The sequence below is a fragment of the Melospiza melodia genome, chromosome 9 (genome assembly GCF_035770615.1).
Source record: "Melospiza melodia melodia isolate bMelMel2 chromosome 9, bMelMel2.pri, whole genome shotgun sequence".
Classification (NCBI taxonomy): domain Eukaryota; kingdom Metazoa; phylum Chordata; class Aves; order Passeriformes; family Passerellidae; genus Melospiza; species Melospiza melodia.
Genome location: NC_086202.1, coordinates 31314349 through 31332053, shown reverse-complemented (window position 1 = coordinate 31332053; position 17705 = coordinate 31314349). Strand labels below are relative to the sequence as shown.

General features: G+C 43.8%; 1 protein-coding gene across 3 annotated transcripts in view; it reads right to left on the bottom strand.

Moving 5' to 3' along the window:
- PCDH15 (protocadherin related 15) overlaps window positions 1-17705 on the bottom strand; it is a 642661-nt gene that overhangs the window by 26708 nt on the left and 598248 nt on the right. For all 3 annotated transcript variants that reach the window (XM_063164079.1, XM_063164078.1, XM_063164080.1), the window contains 2 exons: window positions 14090-14178; window positions 2910-3086 (listed from right to left, as the gene is read on the bottom strand). In XM_063164079.1, coding sequence (XP_063020149.1) covers window positions 2910-3086; window positions 14090-14178 — 266 coding nt within the window. The remainder of the gene's footprint in view (window positions 1-2909; window positions 3087-14089; window positions 14179-17705) is intronic.

Genomic DNA, 17705 nt, shown 5'->3' with positions numbered 1-17705 from the left:
TTCCCAAAAAAGCCCATTCTGGAAAAGCCACAGGAATCTTCCAATACACAATCACTTGGGGAGCTGTATAAAAATCCAAGCTGGCAGAAGTCACTAATTCTCTGCTGCTGGTCCTGGATACATCATGGAATTGTTAAACACTTGGAAAACCACCTGTGGGAATTTATCTTCCTTATTGGTACTTAAATGTTTAGGTAAAATATTTAATTTTTAATTAGATAGGGTTTTTTTAAAATTTAATTTTTAGTAAAACAGGATGTTCTGTTTCTTTTGGACTTATTCACATTTCTCCCATCATATCCAGTTTATGAAATGATCTTTTCTCCCCCTGATCCCTTTTCTGACAGGTCCAGAGCAGACTCTTGGCTGGCAGAAGGGTGGTTGGAACTTGTGCCTTTCCAGTGAGGAGACAACCATTGCTAAAGTGTCCTCTGACCATGGCAGGAAGAACCTCGAGCCATCCCTTTGAAATCAAACCCCAGGAGAGATCTTTATCTTTTTGGGATGCTAAAATCTGCGTGGATTTGGGTGCATCTGAAATCTCCTGAGTTTCTCCCACTTTTCCATGAAAACTTGGGAACTCCAGCTGCAAAACTCTCCTTACTGATTTTTTTGATTTAAATATTTAAAAGCTTTTGAAGAGAAGAAAAAAAAGCCCTTAAAAAGCTGAGTGTGCAGGCACAGGGAGCATTTTAATGAAGTTGTTTCTCAAATGAATCCCCCTTCCCTTCCTGTTGGAAAATCTGATTTTTAACCCATCTTAACTCTATTCTGCTCTGGGTACTTCACTGGACACCTGAACATCACTAAAAAGATATTTCAATATTTTCAAAGGGTGCCAAATGAAGAGGGACATTTTTTCTGACCATGAAGAGAGTCTGCAAAGGGAAAAGTTTATTTTTCCTGAAATTCAAAGAACCAACTGCCTCCCTGCTCAGATAAAAGCTGATTTTCATATTCTGATAGTAGTGGATTTACTGAGAGTTTTCCAAAGGGAGGAGGAAAAGGGTGTCAAAATCTTGGATAAAACTCGGAAAAGACCACAATGACACCATTCTGGGAATGACCAATACTGGAGTAGTGACCAGACAAACACCCAGAGCATCACTGAGACCTGAAAAGACCCAATGACCATGGGGATACCTAAAAACAAATGCAAGGAGGAGGAAGGAGGCTCTATTGTCACCCCCTGAAAGATGTTATTGCTATTAATTATTTTAATATAATTTTTATATATAAAATATTATTTTTTTATATTCCTACTTCAGGAAAATGAGGCTGGAAGACTAGAGTGAGTTCAGAGAAAACTTCAAGTGATTAAAAGAATTAAAACATAGCCCAGAGCAGAACTTATCAAGAATAAAAATACAGAGGATGATGTGAAGAGGAGCCTAGACCTTGGTGAGACCTAGAAATTAAAAGCACCAATGGATGCTTTAATTTAGCACCCAAAGTTATAATATAACTGATCCTGGAAAAATTTAAAAAAAAAGACAAAAGGCCTAATTTTTGACAGGGAACTAACCTGCAGTAACAACCCCCAAGTTGTAGTTGATTGGATTGTCTGGTGCAATTGCTTTGCTGACAGATATGTTCCAAGCAGAATTAATTTGGGGAATTAATTTCTGTTCCAAGCAGAATTAGTTTGGTTCCCAAACTTGCTCAGACTGATCCCCGTGATCTTTCCCAGCCTACAAAATCCGAATATCTGCAGAACTCTCCTATGCTGCCGTTCACCTACACTCCACCAGGAGCTCGGGAGAAGCAGCCTTTTCCAACCTCATTTCCCTGCTCTCGTTTGCAGCCTTTTCCTGCCAGGCTGCTGAGGACATGCTCAGTGCAGGAAGAGCCTGGCGGGGTTCTCACTGAGAGAAAAATCAACACCAAGGTGGAGCATATGTGAAAAAATAAAGCAAACCAAACCAAAAAAGGTTTGTTTTTTATTTTTTTCTTTAGAAGAATAACCTGATTTGCATTTTGAAGAGCCTGATCTCCTGTGTGGAGTTGTGCACTGGCCCATGTTCCAGTCTTTGTTTTACATGAGGTGCAAGCCATCCCTTCCCTTGCCTTCCCTTGCCTTGTCTTGCCTTGCCTTGCCTTGCCTTGCCTTGCCTTGCCTTGCCTTGCCTTCCCTTCCCCTGAAAAGAAAAGAGAAAAGAGAAGAGAAGAGAAGAGAAGAGAAGAGAAGAGAAGAGAAGAGAAGAGAAGAGAAGAGAAGAGAAGAGAAGAGAAGAGAAGAGAAGAGAAGAGAAGAGAAGAGAAGAGAAGAGAAGAGAAAAAAGAAAGGAAAGGAAAGGAAAGGAAAGGAAAGGAAAGGAAAGGAAAGGAAAGGAAAGGAAAGGAAAGGAAAGAAAAGAAAAGAAAAGAAAAGAAAAGAAAAGAAAAGAAAAGAAAAGAAAAGAAAAGAAAAGAAAAGAAAAGAAAAGAAAAGAAAAGAAAAGAAAAGAAAAGAAAAGAAAAGAAAAGAAAAGAAAAGAAAAGAAAAGAAAAGAAAAGAAAAGAAAAGAAAAGAGGAAAGCAGACTCAAGCTCCAAACAGAAACTGTGGGAAGCCTGAAGGTCACCACTGCAGCAACAAAGCCTGAAGATCACACAGGACTTTGTGTGCATAGGAAGGAAATTCATTGCAGGAATTTGAGTTGGAAGCTCCTCCACGGGGTGGACAAAACCCATTACAAGCTGTCATGGTGACAATGTCATGGTGACAATGTCTGAATCATGTGGATTGGGACAATTTAGCCCAAGGCACTGGACTGAAGTAGGAAGTGGCAAATTCCCAAGGAGATACTCATGCAGCAGCTGTTTCAATGGATTTTTCTGCTCCTATTATGCCGAACCAGTTTCTAACAAACCAGCAGCTTCCCAAACAATCCATGGAAACAGAGGGAGATCAACAAAACCAACACTCACTTAAAAAGTTCATTCCTCATGATGGCTCTGTTGGTCTGTGGGTCGATGGCGTAGACCATGAGGTCGGACTTGGTGTAATCCTCCTCAGAATATCCATCCCCAAACCTCCGGGCTCCGATGGATTCCACCACAACCGTCGCCCCCGGGATCTGGTCCTGCACGTAGCGTTCCAAAATCCTAAAGGGAAGAGGGAGCTGGAAAGCTGCAGTGATGGATTTGGGCCGCTCACCACTGACCCCAGCCCAAATGAGGTACTGATAGGAAAAACCCATAGGGTGAGAAGGATTTTGACCTTCAGAGCACTTTTGAAAAGGAATTGCTGCTCCACATAACCTCTGAAGTGCTGAACTCCTGAGAAAAACTCAGCAGTGCTTGGAGAGGTATTCAGAAATTGTGTCCTTAAGTCCAGCTCTTTGTATTTATGACCCCAGTTGAGTTTTAAATGGCTCATGGGAATCACCACCTATATTTCACACAAAATCCCCCTGTCAGCCTTTTATTAAGTTATATGATTCCAGCACTTCCATCCCAGCCTTCCACAGGGTGCATTCCATAAATTTTCACCCAGAGAAACAACCACTTGAGCAATTTTTGGTGGGATATTTCATCCAGGCCTCCAATATCACACAACATTTCTGAGGGGGCTGCAATACCTGCTCCAAAAGGCACCAAGTTTTACAGGCAGGAGGAAATTGGAATATTGGGCTGACATTTTTACCACAGGAAATAAAATCAAATAAACTGCAGCAGGATTCCACAAGCAAGGGAAAAAAAAAAGGCTGATAGAATTTAGAGGTAACAACAATATCAACAAAAAACCCAGCAACAACCAGACTTGCTAATGGTTGATGAGATTTCCAACGTGGGATCAAGAAAGGTTCACTCAAAGCTGACAGAGAATTTTATAAACAAAGGCATAAATGCAAATATAATCAACTCTGTACAAAAAAAGGAGGGAGAAATAAACCAGAGCATTTGGAAGCATAAAAATTCCATCTAAACTTATAAGAAAATATAGAATTTCCTGGGGCAATTAATGTGATCAGAAAATCAAAAAGCAATAGCTGAGCTGGGAGGCAAAAGCAAGGGAACTACAGGGAATGTGTTGTTGATCCATCAAGGATGCAGCAGGGTGTGGAGAAAGACACATCTCCCACAAAAAATGACTTTAAGGTACCACTTGTTCAACACAAAACCTTCTGCAGGTGTTGAGGTTCCATTTTTACTGTTGTGTTTTTTCTTCTGACAAAAGATTTCCTGATTTTTTAAGACTCCTGATTTGCATTTATCCAAGGAAAATCTCTTCTCTTTGTGTGGAAATTTAGTGGGCCCTCAAAACCCGTTGTAAGCTTTTAAGCTTTTTTATAAGATCTTGAAAAATTCAAGTATGTCAGAGGCAGGTCATACCTGAGGAGTGAATATATGGAATTACTGCAGAGAAAATAGGGATACAGATTGGTTGAAACAGTGCTTGTGGAGTGGTGTCCTCTGAACAAGCTCTCCTGTTGTTTGCAGATACGGAAAACTCTGCTTATCTCTGCTTCTGGCATGCACTGCACTGGCAGCCAAGGTGAGCACCTGTCACAGACACCTCAGCAACAATAATTCCCCCAGGGAAAACCTGCCAGGACCAAGCTGGGTTATGGAGATTACCATAAAACCCCACTAAACATGATGGGAGTGTAAGTGGCTGAAACGAAACCACAACCATTCTCAGAAGGGTGTTTGGCACAAGGTGTCAGGCAGAACAAATGTATAAAGGACTTGCCTCCATAATTAGCATTTAATCATCTTCTCTTGCTGCAGGAGTGTGGAGAGTTTAGTTCAAGCATGGCTTAAAGAAAAAGGCCATGAAGCCATGCAATTGAGAGAAAAGTAAAAGGTAGTTGCAAAGCAGTTCCAAAAGCAGTTCCCAGCCTGATTTCTATAAACAATTAGACTCTCTCAGGCATCACTTTATAAACAATAAGGTTCTCAGGCAGTCTTCCCATAACAAGCAAAACACCCTCTCTGGGAAAAGATGGCACCCTGGGAACAGATGTGGAAGTTTTGGGAACCTTTCATATCACAGTGGGAACACTGCTTTTGTTTTTAATAAACAATTATCGGTATTGCAAAACAAAAGGAGTGGTTAGAGTTTTCTCTGTTAGCCTATCATGAACCTGGATTTTGGAATATGCATGAAGTTAATTAACACTGTTATTTAAACTGGCTGATCGATCAATAAACCTGAGTTGGATGCATTATAGGATGGTCGTTCTTCCTTCACTTCAACACAGGAGGAGATGAATTTCATGGAATCACAGAATGCCAGAATTCCCCCTGTGCCCAGTGCCCACCTTGTGCCCAGCCCAGAGCACTGAGTGCCACCTCCAGCCCTGCCTGGGACACCTGCAGGGCTGGGCACTGCAAAGCTCCCTGGGCAGCCCCTGCCAAGGCCTGAGCACCCTTTGCATGCAGAAATTGCTGCTGCTGTCCCAGCTGAGCCTCCCCTGGCCCAGCCTGAGGCCCTTTCCCCTTGTCCTGTCCCTGTTCCCTTGTACAGAACTCTTATTTCACCCAAGACAGAAATGCTCCATCAGGGTGGAAAGTTATAATGTGGGGTCACTTCTGGCAGAATCAGTAACAAGATTCCCTTTCCTCACTAATTCCTGGCATCCTGCTGGAATTCATTGCCTTTGAGAATATCTTTGTCTAAAACATTAAAACTGAAGAACAAACAGAATATTTGGGAAAGGGATGGAGTGACAGGACACAGGGAGTGGCTTCCCAGTGCCAGAGGGCAGGGCTGGATGGGATATTGGGAATTAGGAATTGTTCCCTGGCAGGGTGGGCAGGCCCTGGCACAGCTGTGGCTGCCCCTGGATCCCTGGCAGTGCCCAAGGCCAGGCTGGAGCAGCCTGGGACAGTGGAAGGTGTCCCTGCCCATGGAATGGGGTGGCCCTGGATGGACCTTAAGGTCCCTTCCCATCCAAACCAGTCTGGAATTCTGTGATATCACTTCCTGAGAAATGTGTACATTGCAGCCATTGGCTGTACTGACATTGCAGGAAACCCCACAAAGTCCAGCAGAATAGCAGCAGTGTTCAGTTTGAAACACACAAATTGCATGTTGAGGTTAAAACAGAGAATAAAATCACATTGAAGACTGAAAAGCCGCAGCTAAAGAATTCACTTAAAAATAGGGCAGTTCCCTCTAGAGCTGTTTGAAAAATCCTTCAGCTGAACTTGTGATGCTGAAAAAACAGTGTAGTGTTTTAGAACTCCTTTGGAAATGGCCACTTGCTTGCAGTGCTACTCACAGAAGACAATTTTTTTAGATTCCTGCTTTCAAGTAACAGCAGCATCCGCAGCTCTGCTGTGCTGATCAGCAGAATTCAATTTAAAATTAGTCTGCCACTTGTTAATCCCATGAGGGTTATCCCCATTGTCCCAAGTGGCGTGTAAAGGGTGGAAGCAGGAGCAGAACAGGCAAAGAGCCTTTCCAACTGCTCCAAGTCCACAGGAGCTGCTCAGCAGTGAGAGAAATGCCTCCCAATGCATCCCCATGAGCACAGCTCTCACAATTCCCTGCAGTGACACTGGAAAAGAGGAGTTCTTCTGCCATCGAGGGATCCTGAGGCCCAAATGTCCCTGAAAATTCTGAAGTGATTTTTTTCTCATCTTTAGATGCAAAATAAACGTAAAGGCAAAATAACACAGGGGTGTTGGTCTGTTGAGCTGTCCCTTGGACGGGGAATTCTGCCCCATGAAGTCCCAGAACGGTTTGGGTTAGAAGGGACCTTAAATCCCATCCAGTTCCACCTCCTGCCATGGGCAGGGACACCTTCCACTGTCCCAGGCTGCTCCAAGCCCTGTCCAGCCTGGCCTTGGGCACTGCCAGGGATGCAGGGGCAGCCACAGCTGCTCTGGGCACCCTGTGCCAGGGCCTGCCCACCCTCCCAGGGAACGATTTATTCCCAATATCCCAATATTCCCATCTATTCCTGCCCTCTATTCCAATATATTACTGTCCCATCTATTCCTTGGCAGTGGGAAGCCATTCCCTGTGTCCTGGCACTTCCCACTTTTGTGTAAATCTCATTTTCAGTCTTCTTGCACATCCCCTGTAAGTACTGGAAAGGGGATTTCAGAACATTTCTGAACTGGTACTTCCTGGAACATCCCTGAAAGCAGCAGGTCAAACCCCAAAATTTGGAAAAAATGCATCACATTCCCAGCCTGCTCTCAGTGCCATGTCCATGTGTTTATATCCACACCTGAGGTTGCTGTATCCCCTTCCAGACAAGATCCTGGAGAATATAGGACTAAATTTAGGGGTTCACCCTGGCATCATAGCAAGAAGTTCTTGAGGAATTAAAAAACCTATTGTGTTTTTGGAGCACATAAAATATTTTAAGAAATAGAAAAAATACTAACCCCAAATATTCTTTCTTTCAGGGCTCAGATTACCGAAGACTTGGAGTGAGTAATGTTGAAAATTCAATATCCTGCATAATTTTTGGCCAAAATTCTATTTCCCAAAAATAACCTGGTGCAATAATAATGATAAATTTGTATTCTGAGTATTTGAAAGCACAAATTTGGCAACCATGCAGAGCTGAGAGCATCCAGCCCCCACCATCAGTATCAATGCAGACTTTTCAAGCGCTTCAATTAACTCCTCAATTCTGCTCCACTTCAGCCAAATTCTGCCTGTGTGGAGTTGTTGTGGGATTAATAATTGACAATGAAACCACTGGATTTTCAACTGGACTTCCCCAAAGAGCCAAGGACCAATTCCAGCCCCTCTGGTGCAGTCAGTGAGAGATTTGGGGGGATACACTGGAGCCCCAGCTCCCAGACTCCTTATTGCAACATAAATAGAGCTCAGGGAAGGGTCTGCTCATCCTGTGGTGTCTAGGGTTTATTCCAAGCCTAAAAACATCACTTTTTTATAAAACAGCCTTTCACAAACATTATTTTTCTATCACACATATGTTAAGCAGCACAGAGACAATTCCCTATGCATAGAATAGAATAACATATATAATATTCCATAATACCATATATAATAGAATAACATATATAATATTTCATAATAATATTATTAATAGTATTTAGAAAACAACCCAGAGCCAATGCCTTTATATCCACTTAGCCTAATCCCATAAAAGCAGAGAATTAAGGCTGGAAAAGGCCTTGAAGATTCAAGTTCCACTGTCACCCCAGCACCACTACAAGCAGATTGGTTTGCACACCAGTAAGGAAATTTGCTTTCTTACACACTGCTGAAGTTGCTTTCCTTCTCTTTGTGCTCATCCTGTAAAATCCTGCCCTCCAAAATCCCTACACATGCTCCAATTTTTTTATTTCAGCCTCATTTGTCCCGATTACAGAAGGAGCATTGCGCTCATCCAATGAATAATACCCAGAGACATCTCCCCTCTGACCCCCAGGACAATCTCCAGATCTCAGCACAAAAGGGCTTTTCCTGCAATTGTCAGCAATTCCTGAGGAGAGAAAGCAGGAGTTTACAACTCTATCCACTGCATTAGAGAGCTTTGGAGAGCTCCATTAGCACAACAACCGCGGGAGTTACGGAGAGCAGGAGCTTGCTGAACCGCGGCTTCCCAGCTGCCAGGGCCAGCAGCAAGTGGAAAAGCTGGACTTATGGAAGCTAGGGTCTCTATTACCCAACTTAATAAAGGTGGCCTGCAGTTATTAATCATCCTGATTGCTCAGGAGAGAGGGTGGAACAGGCTCTGTGAACACTACACCCAGTAGTAGTGTACACATTTTCCCAGCAAAGCCAGACCGGCTGGACATGAAACAGGAGACAGCCAGTTAGTGACAAATGTCCCCCCTAATATATTTATTTCATCAGATTTTATCTAACTCAGTCAATTCTGTTATTATCTAATCTATTCCTATTCTAAGCTTGCAATTTAATCTGGAATGAAACATTACAGTGTGACAAAGTGATGAGAAAAAGGGGAGGGGAGGTGGAGTGGAGGGGTAGGAGGAAAGTGACCCCAAAATGTTCCTGTCAGAGAGTAAAGGGTAAAGGACAAAGCAGCTACAGCTGGACCTGTGACTCAGGAACCTTTCAAAAAGGGCAGGAAACCAAGTGCCACCTGTGGAGAGGGCTCAAGGGCAAGGTCACTGCCACCACCCCAACAGGCACAGTGCAGTCAGCTGTAATTAGACTTAATTCAGTAATTATCTGGCAAAAATCATGCGGTGAGCATGGGAATGTGACTTCTCATGTGGGAAAAGTAACAAGACTGAGTGATTTATACCCTGCAGCTGAGATGAGCTGATTTTTTACCCGTTCAGGGACTGAGGAGAAAAAAAAAACACAACTGCAGGGAAATCATCCACGTCTGAAACACTTCCCTGAAGTGTGTGTTCCAGCTCCCAGATATAAAATTTATTGTCTCATATACTATGATTAGACATAAAATCTTATGTGATGCACAATGTACATGTGCTGTACATTATGATCTATAATTTACAGCAGTATTTACTGCTGTAGTATTTTATAACATCTCTTTTAAGTGCAGCACAGTTTCTGTGCATTAAGTAGAGTTCCTTTGAAGAATGATGGCAGTCAGCTTTAGATATGCAAACCATTAAGTTGGAAGGTTCAGCATTCATATTCCTTAAAAACTCCTTCAGCAATAACTCCAAGAATCAGCACTTGATTCTGCATTTGGATTTTCAGGGAAAAGCCTGCCTGGCCACTTCTGCATTGTGTTAGAGGGTTCAGCTTGGATCTTGTTTACCTGGGGAACTGCCCCATTCTTTTCAGAGCATAAAACTGACTAAGAAAAACATGGTTGAAGTGAGGGGAGTGTTGAAGATTGCAATGCAAGATGTTTTCCATTACCATCTGTATGGCAGATTACCTTTGTCAGGTGGGCAGTTTGCCTTATCTCTCTCTTTGAGTGATTACAATCACTCCCCCCTTGGGAGAGGACATTGCTGATAACAGACTATTGAATGTCACTGCATGGCTGATAAGAATTATAACATCCCATTGGGAGATGCTCCGCCCAGAGGGAGGAGCCAAGCATTGCTACCCAGATATAATCCAGAGGTTTTTGAGACAGCAGCACGGTTTCTCCACTGGACTCCCCAGAGGAACAGCAGGTGCCTCTCCTTCCACTGGATCTTCAGAGGAAGAATACATCCTTCTCTACAGATCTCCCTTGTTCCAACAGAACCACACCTGACACTTCAGGAGGGCTGCAGCCACATTTCTAATTGGACTGTCACCAACATCTTGATCCACAGGGTGTCAGGTTGGGTTCTGACTCTGTCAGTGTTGTTCTGGTGTACTGCATTGTTTATTTTATCCTTTTTTTCCCCCTATCCCTATTAAAGAACTGTTATTTCCTGCTCCCATATTTTTGCCTGAGAGCCCCTTAATTTAAAATTTATAGCAATTTGGAGGGGTGGGGAGGGTTTACATTCTCCATTTCAGGGGAGGCTCCTGCCTTCCTTAGCAGGCAGCTATCTTTCTAAACCAAGACAGGGAGAGACACTGGAGAGCTGCACAAGGAAGACCTGGGGATCTTGATATCCCAGGGGCAGCAGCAGAGCATTGGCAGCAGGGCAGGGAGGGATGCTGGCCCTGGGGCAGCCCTGGAGGCACCTCTGCAGTGCTGTGTCCAGCTCTGGGTGCTGAGCACAGCAGGGCCAGGAGCTGCTGGAGCTGAGCAAGGGCCTGGAGCATGTGGGTGCCCTTCCAGGCCAGGCTGAGGGAGCTGGGGCTGCTCAGCCTGGAGAGGAGCCCCAGCTGAGAGGGGCCCTCAGGCCTGGCTGGGCCTGGCTGCAGGGAGGGGCAGAGCAGGGCCCAGGCTCTGCTCCGGGGCCCAGCCATGGCACCAGAGCCACGGGCAGGGCCTGAGCCCGGCAATTGCCCTGCACAGGAGGCACAACTTGTGCCCTGGGCAGTGCCCAGCCCTGAGCACATTGCCCACACGGCCTGGGGGCTCTCCTCCCTGGGGCTGGGGCACAGCTGGCTGCACACAATGCTGTGCCCTGGGCTCTGGGATGGCCCTGCTGGGGCAGGGAGGGGACACCAGGTGCCCACTGAGCTCCTGCAGCCTCAGCCCGTCTCTGACTCTCTATCTTTGATCCAAACTCTCATTTTAAGCCACTCCACTATTCCAGTTCAGAGGAATTGATGTGATATCTCATCTGTACAGCAGTGTACAGAGGAATTTATTTCCCAAGATAGTTCTATTCCCTGCAGGATGGGAGAAGCTCAGAGCTCTCTTGGCAGTCTGGCTTATCTGACTTTAGGCAGAGCTTTAAGTGGTCACCACATGAAAACCAAGGAATTAAATGCTCTGAGAACCACTTTGGCTGTTTTATTTCAGGAGTGAGATTCGATTATGCCTCTGGGTTGCTTCCAACAGAGGATATGCCATGATTCCATGAAATGCTGTTCTTTGCCCAACAAACAAGCACTCCCCTAAATTTCCATATTTCAAGAACACTCCATCATCTGTCTCCATCAAGTTTTCTGAAGGAGAGGGGCACACACTGAATTTTCCAAGAAGCTTCAGCCTATTTTCTCTGCCCATCCTGCAGCAGACAGAAAGTGGCCTCTCTGCACAGCCATAATTAAAGTGGGCAAGAGAAAAGGCAAATGGGACACTGATGAGAATATGAAAAGCTTCATGAAATTAAAGCAGTTAGAGGAAAACACTAAATGACTGCAAAAGATCCTATTGGAAGTGTCAGCCAAGACAAGTCTATTGTATTCCTCAAAAAACTCCTAAGCCAAAAATTGATGCTTTAAATCTCCTCTTCCCTGCTTTGCTCCTTTTATATGGACCATTAACTCCCACCCATCTGTGGCTGTGCTGAGTGTGGAAAAACTGAATTATGTAATTCTTAATACCTCATAACTCCTTGTGAAAATGACAGGACCTGGTATAAGTTCCCCTCCAAAGGTGTTTAAACCACTATTTATTTTATTGTGAAAAGTCACTGTAATTCCACAGATGACTCATGTGCCCCCCTCCCTAACATTCCCCATCACCAATGTTGGCTAAATGTTCTATTTTCAGGGATTAAAATTTGCCAAAATGAGAGGAGAAAGAGCTGAGTAACTTGTGTAGCGACTAATTTAATTTACAGACCACAGAGTGGTTTATGTTGGGAAGGGATCTTAAGGATCATCTTGTTCCAACTCCCCTGCCACAGGCAGGGACATTTCCCACTAGACAGAGCTGATGATAGTCTTTTTATCTGTTAATTAATTACACATTAAATTTTTTATAAATTACTGCATTATTTGAAGTAGCAAAACTACTTTTGTCTGAGATTCCCAATAACTTGTTTTCCTTTTGCCTGTGGTTGCACACACAGAAAAAAAAAATCACAAATACTTATTTTGTTTTTATAGGCTGCACGAATTATTAAACCTGTATAAAAACAGGGAGAGGGTGATCTTTTAAATTTAGGAGGAAAACATGAGAAATTTGAAGAGAGCCCTGAAATAAATAGATTTCACTGTGAAACAGACCTCTATACACAGCTACAAAATTATTTTTGAGATATTTGTTCTCTACAAATATTTTCAGGAATGAATGGACCTGTTTGAAAACAAGTTGATGTAATTCTTCTGGCAAAGGCTGTTCTTAAAAACTTATTCTTAGAAAAGGAATTCTCCAGCTACACTGATCTGCCCATGGTGTTTGTGAAGGTAAAGACTTCCCAAGGTGACCTGGAGAACTCAAAAACTGATTTTTTTAAACTTTGTGCTCGTTCCAAAGCTTTTTTCACTGTGAAATACAGAATTACAGAAAAGTTTGGGTTATAAGTGACCTCCAAGGCCACCAAGTCCAACCATCAACCATCACCACGCTGCTCACCACGAACCCACGTCCTCATGTGCCAATTCCACATGGTTTTGAACACTTCCAGGCATGGGGACTCAACACTTGTCTGGACAGCCCCTTCCAATGCTGAAACCACGCTGTCCATGAAGAAATTCTCCCTAAATTCCAATCTAAACCTCCCCTGGTGCAGCCTGAGGCTGTTTCCTCTCCTGCTGTCACTTGTTACCTGAGAAAAGAGCTTGACCCCACCTCAGCAGAGCCTCCTTTTAGGAAGTTATTCCTATTTATAGGCAATAAAAAATTTAGGAAGTTATTCCTTGTTCTAGAAAACACCACCTTTTGGGAAATTATTCCTATTTATAGGCATTACATCATTTAAGAAATTATTCCTGGTTCTAGACAATTCCTCCTTTTAGGAAATAATTCCTATTTCTAGGCAATCCTTTCTTTTAGGAAATTATTCCTATTTATAGGCCATGCCTCCCTTCAGGAACTTATTCCTGGTTCTAAACAATACCTCCGTTTAGGAAATTATTCCTATTTATAGGCACTACCTTCCTTCAGGAAAATATTCATATTTCTAGGTAATTCTTCCTTTCAGGAAGTTATTCCTAGTTCTAGGAAACACCTCCTTCTAGGAAATTATTCCTATTTCTGGGCAATCCCTCTCTTCAGGAACTTATTCCTATTTCTAGGCAATACCTCCTTTTAGGAAATTATTCCTGGTTCTAGGAAACACCTCCTTTTAGGAAATTATTCCTATTTGTAGGCAATCCCTCCCTTCAGGAAGTTACTCCTGGTTTCAGGAAGTGCAGTCCCCATGAGTTCAGCCTGACCAACTTTGTTGGTGGTTCTGATGTTCAAATCTCTCAGAGCCAACGCACACTTGGCCCAAAACAGAGGGAGAAAAGGGGAGCATCTCCCAAATCTCCAGGAGTAAATCCATCAGGAATTTTTCCTAGCCCAGTGAAGATATGAGGCACTCAGGGACTTTTCCAATGACTGGCTCGACCACCAACCCCAAAGTATTTCAAATTCTATGCACAACCACAAGCAGGATGGACCAGACCTGTGGGAAGTGCCACTCATCACTGATTGAAATGACAAAAAAAAGGACAAAGATTGGTTATAGACTATTTCCTACAGCATTTTCTATCCCATATTGACTAATTCCATGACAGCAAGCAGAGAAAATTGTCTCTGTGTTACAAAAAGAAGTCAGAAGTGCAAACATGTGGGGGCTCTTATTGACCAGATAAAAACACCTCCCTCACTCCCTGATCCGTCCTATCCCAAAGCCAGGGAATTGTCAGATATTTGGAGACGAAATAAATTGATTACCCAATGAGCTGGTCTTTGTTTTGTTCCACGAGGGTGGGAGGAACATTGGAGACAATCACTTGCATGTCCAACTGATTGACCACAGAGACCTGGAAGGAAAAGAGGGAAACTCAATTGGCACTGCCAGGCACAGCCCCCTCCCCATCCAACAGCAATGGGAAAGTTCCTCGTCTGCCTCCACACCATGCCCTGATATCCACATCTCCCCTTTTAATTCCAAATAGGAGAGCTGGGAAATCTTGCAGCCAAAGCCCATAAACATCAAAGATTTAACTGGAATTGTAATTCCAGGTCTGCATGAGAATTATGGATTTTTAAGGTGGGGACAGGAAAAGCTGCTCTTAGTTTAGATTTGACTTAGAGAATCCCAGATCTCTCACGGGCTGGATTCAAAATTACTTCTGAGCATTTGGGCAGTTTGGATGCCAGGAAAATCCTCTCTTGGAGCCATGCAATGTGCACCAAGGGAAATGGAAATACAGGATTAATTCCACAAAATCAATGCTACTTTGTTAGAAAATCGGGAAGGAAATTGTTCATTTACATTGAAGTGATCAGTGAGAGGTTTTATTTTAATCTCCAATTGTTTTAGTTTCTCCCTCTATCCTAAAACTGCACATTTTGCAACTGAGCTTTGTCCTTAAAAAAAAAAAAAGAAAAACAAAGGAGGAAAAAATGCTTCTAATCCACGCAATACTTGTGTGCTTTGTTGGAATAAAATTAAATTTCAGTTTTCCACCGAGGTATGGAGTAACTTGGGAGCAAATATCTGGCAATTTTTGTTTTTTACTATGAACCCAAAAACACTCCAATCTGTTGAGGATTCTGGAGGAAAATTTTGAAAACTAGGCCAATGTTAAAGCTGATAAATTTAAAAATCAAGGGTTAGTCGATTCTAAAAGAAATAAACAAGCCCTGATTTTCCAAAGAGGAGCCCTGGAAGCACAGCAGCAGAAAAACCTAAATGTGCTTCCACATCAAACACTGATTCACCAGCTTTGAAGCTTAATTCAACTTTAAATATTTAAATGTTCTTGAAATGTCATCAGATGCCCTGATCAGCACGTACAGGCTTCTGTGTAAGAAACACAGAATTATAATGAGCTCCAAATAAAAATCATGCAACGGAACTGGAAAGCAATGATTAATTTAATAGAATTAATTACATTAGCCAATTCAAGCAACCACTGTGCACCCTGGAACTGAAAACAGCATCAAGGCAACACCAAAAACAAAGGCAGTGATTCTTTAAATATGGAAGAAATCACAATTATCATCGCTTGTTCATGTACAAAACCAGGGATAAACACACATTCGTGACAAGTTATAGGAAACCAAGGGTGTTGGACAAAAATCAAGCGACATTTGAGGTTTCCATGGTAACATTAACTTGCTTGTTATCCCCATTTGTAAAGGCAGGCAAAGCAGAAAATTGTTGGTAACCTCTAGCCCACGAGTGATATCCCTTTGATCCCAAGCTTCACTCATTAGTCACTTCCCAAGCTTTAAATTCAGCAAGGCAGAGCCTACCAAGACTCTTGATTGTGATATGGCACCATTGGACTCCTGGGAGTAGCTGTGACCCGAATGAGGAGAGGCCTTGAACCCCAATAAACATTTGATTAAAGATGTTATCTATGGCATCATAAAGATGATATCCAGGATTTCAAATCATGATAGTGAATATCCACTACCTCCCCTTCCTCAGCACCTTTAGGTGCTTCCTTGCAGCAAACTCATTTTAAAATGTAATTCTTGTATTTCTTTCATCTCGCAGATGCTGAGAAGGAAAACTCCATCACGTGGAAGCAAACTGTCAAGCCACATCTGTCTGACCTGAGCCATCCTGGTGTCCTTCCCATGGGTTGTCCCCACCAGTGTGACAACCTTTGATCAGCGGATTTGGCAGATCCTGCTGCTCCCAGAGCTGTGCCAGGCTCTGGGGAAGCATCCTGGTCCCAACTCTGGAGGATACCTTGCTCTGCTCAGCTTCTGCCCAGCACTGTACCTGCCTCTTCTCCCCAGACCTCCTCCCAGTGCAGTCCTATCTTGTTCTTCTGCATGGGAGTAATTAAATTAATTTCTCTTTTCACTTTTAGAGCTGGTTTTGAAAGAAATAACATCTGAGAGCCTGAGCCCCTGACCCCACAGCAGGAAAATCCTGTTAAATTCATGAGAAAGAATCTCAGTGTATGGATCGCACTTGGTGCATAAAATCAGAGAATCCCAGAATGATTTGGGTTGGAAGGACCTTAAAGCTCATCCAGTGCTACCACTGCCATGGCAGGGACACCTTCCACTGTCCCAGGGTGCTCCAGCCTGGCCTTGGGCACTGCCAGGGATCCAGGGGCAGCCCCAGCTGCTCTGGGCACCCTGTGCCAGGGCCTGCCCACCCTGCCAGGGAACAATTCCTAATTCCCAACATCCCATCCAGCCCTGCCCTCTGGCAGTGGAAAGCCATTCCCTGTGTCCTGTCCCTACATCCCTTGAACATTGTCTCTCTGTATTTCTTTTGTCTTCTTCAAGCACTGCAAGGCCACAGTTTGGTCACCCCAGAGCTTCTCCTGTCCAGGTGAGCCCCCCCAGCTGTGCCAGCCTTTCCTCCCAGCAGAGCTGCTCCATCCCTCTGCCCATCCTGGTGCCTCCCCTGGGCTCATTCCAGCAGGTCCATGTGCCAGTGTTCTAGGCAGATAGGGTTGGTCTGGAATTGCATCTCCAGCTCCTCCAAGTTTCCAGGCCTTGCTCAAAGCAGCTGGGTGCACTGCTCATCACTCAGCCAGCCATCAGAAAGAAACCTCTATAAATTATTGAGACATCCTTCACTTTCTAATGTTAATGTCGATTCCTTCTGGCTATGTTTTAATATCCTATTAGCGTCTAAATTACCTGAGAATTCCCCATCATTTTGGGAGGTCAAGCATGAGGGTGTCATCTTTTATGTTTACTTGGAGAACTCCTGCAGAATTCACCATACCAATGATTCTGGCTCTCATCTGTATCCTTTGACAGTGTTCCCATGAAGTGGATAATGCACTCCATCCCTTTCACATTATGCTAATATTGAGCCAATCCATCAAGTTTATAGGTTTTAAGGAAATTTAGCTTGGATGGTTTCAGTGCCTGGACTAAGTCAATGTTCTTTGAACAGCACAAAACCACGAGCCTGACACCTAAAGATGCTGCCAGTTCTGGAATGCTGCTTTCTCAGGGACTGAAAAGTTCATTCTTAGCCCAAAATTATTTGTTAACATAAGCAACTAAGACAACTTGGACATGACCAAGGGACATAGAATCATGAAATGGTTTGGGCTGGAAGGACCTTAAAACCATCCAGTGCCACCCCTGCCATGGGCAGGGACACCTTCCACTGTCCCAGACTGTTCCAAGCCCTGTCCAACCTGGCCTTGGGCACTGCCAGGGATCCAGGGCCTGCCCACCCTGCCAGGGAACAATTCCTAATTCCCAATATCCCATCCAGCCCTGCCCTCTGGCACTGGGAAGCCATTCCCATTGTCCTGCCACCCGAGGCCCTTCTCCAAAATCTCTTTCCATCCTTCTTGTAGCTTCTTTGGGTCCTGGAAGGCCACAATTTGGTCACCCCAAAGCTTCTCCTCTC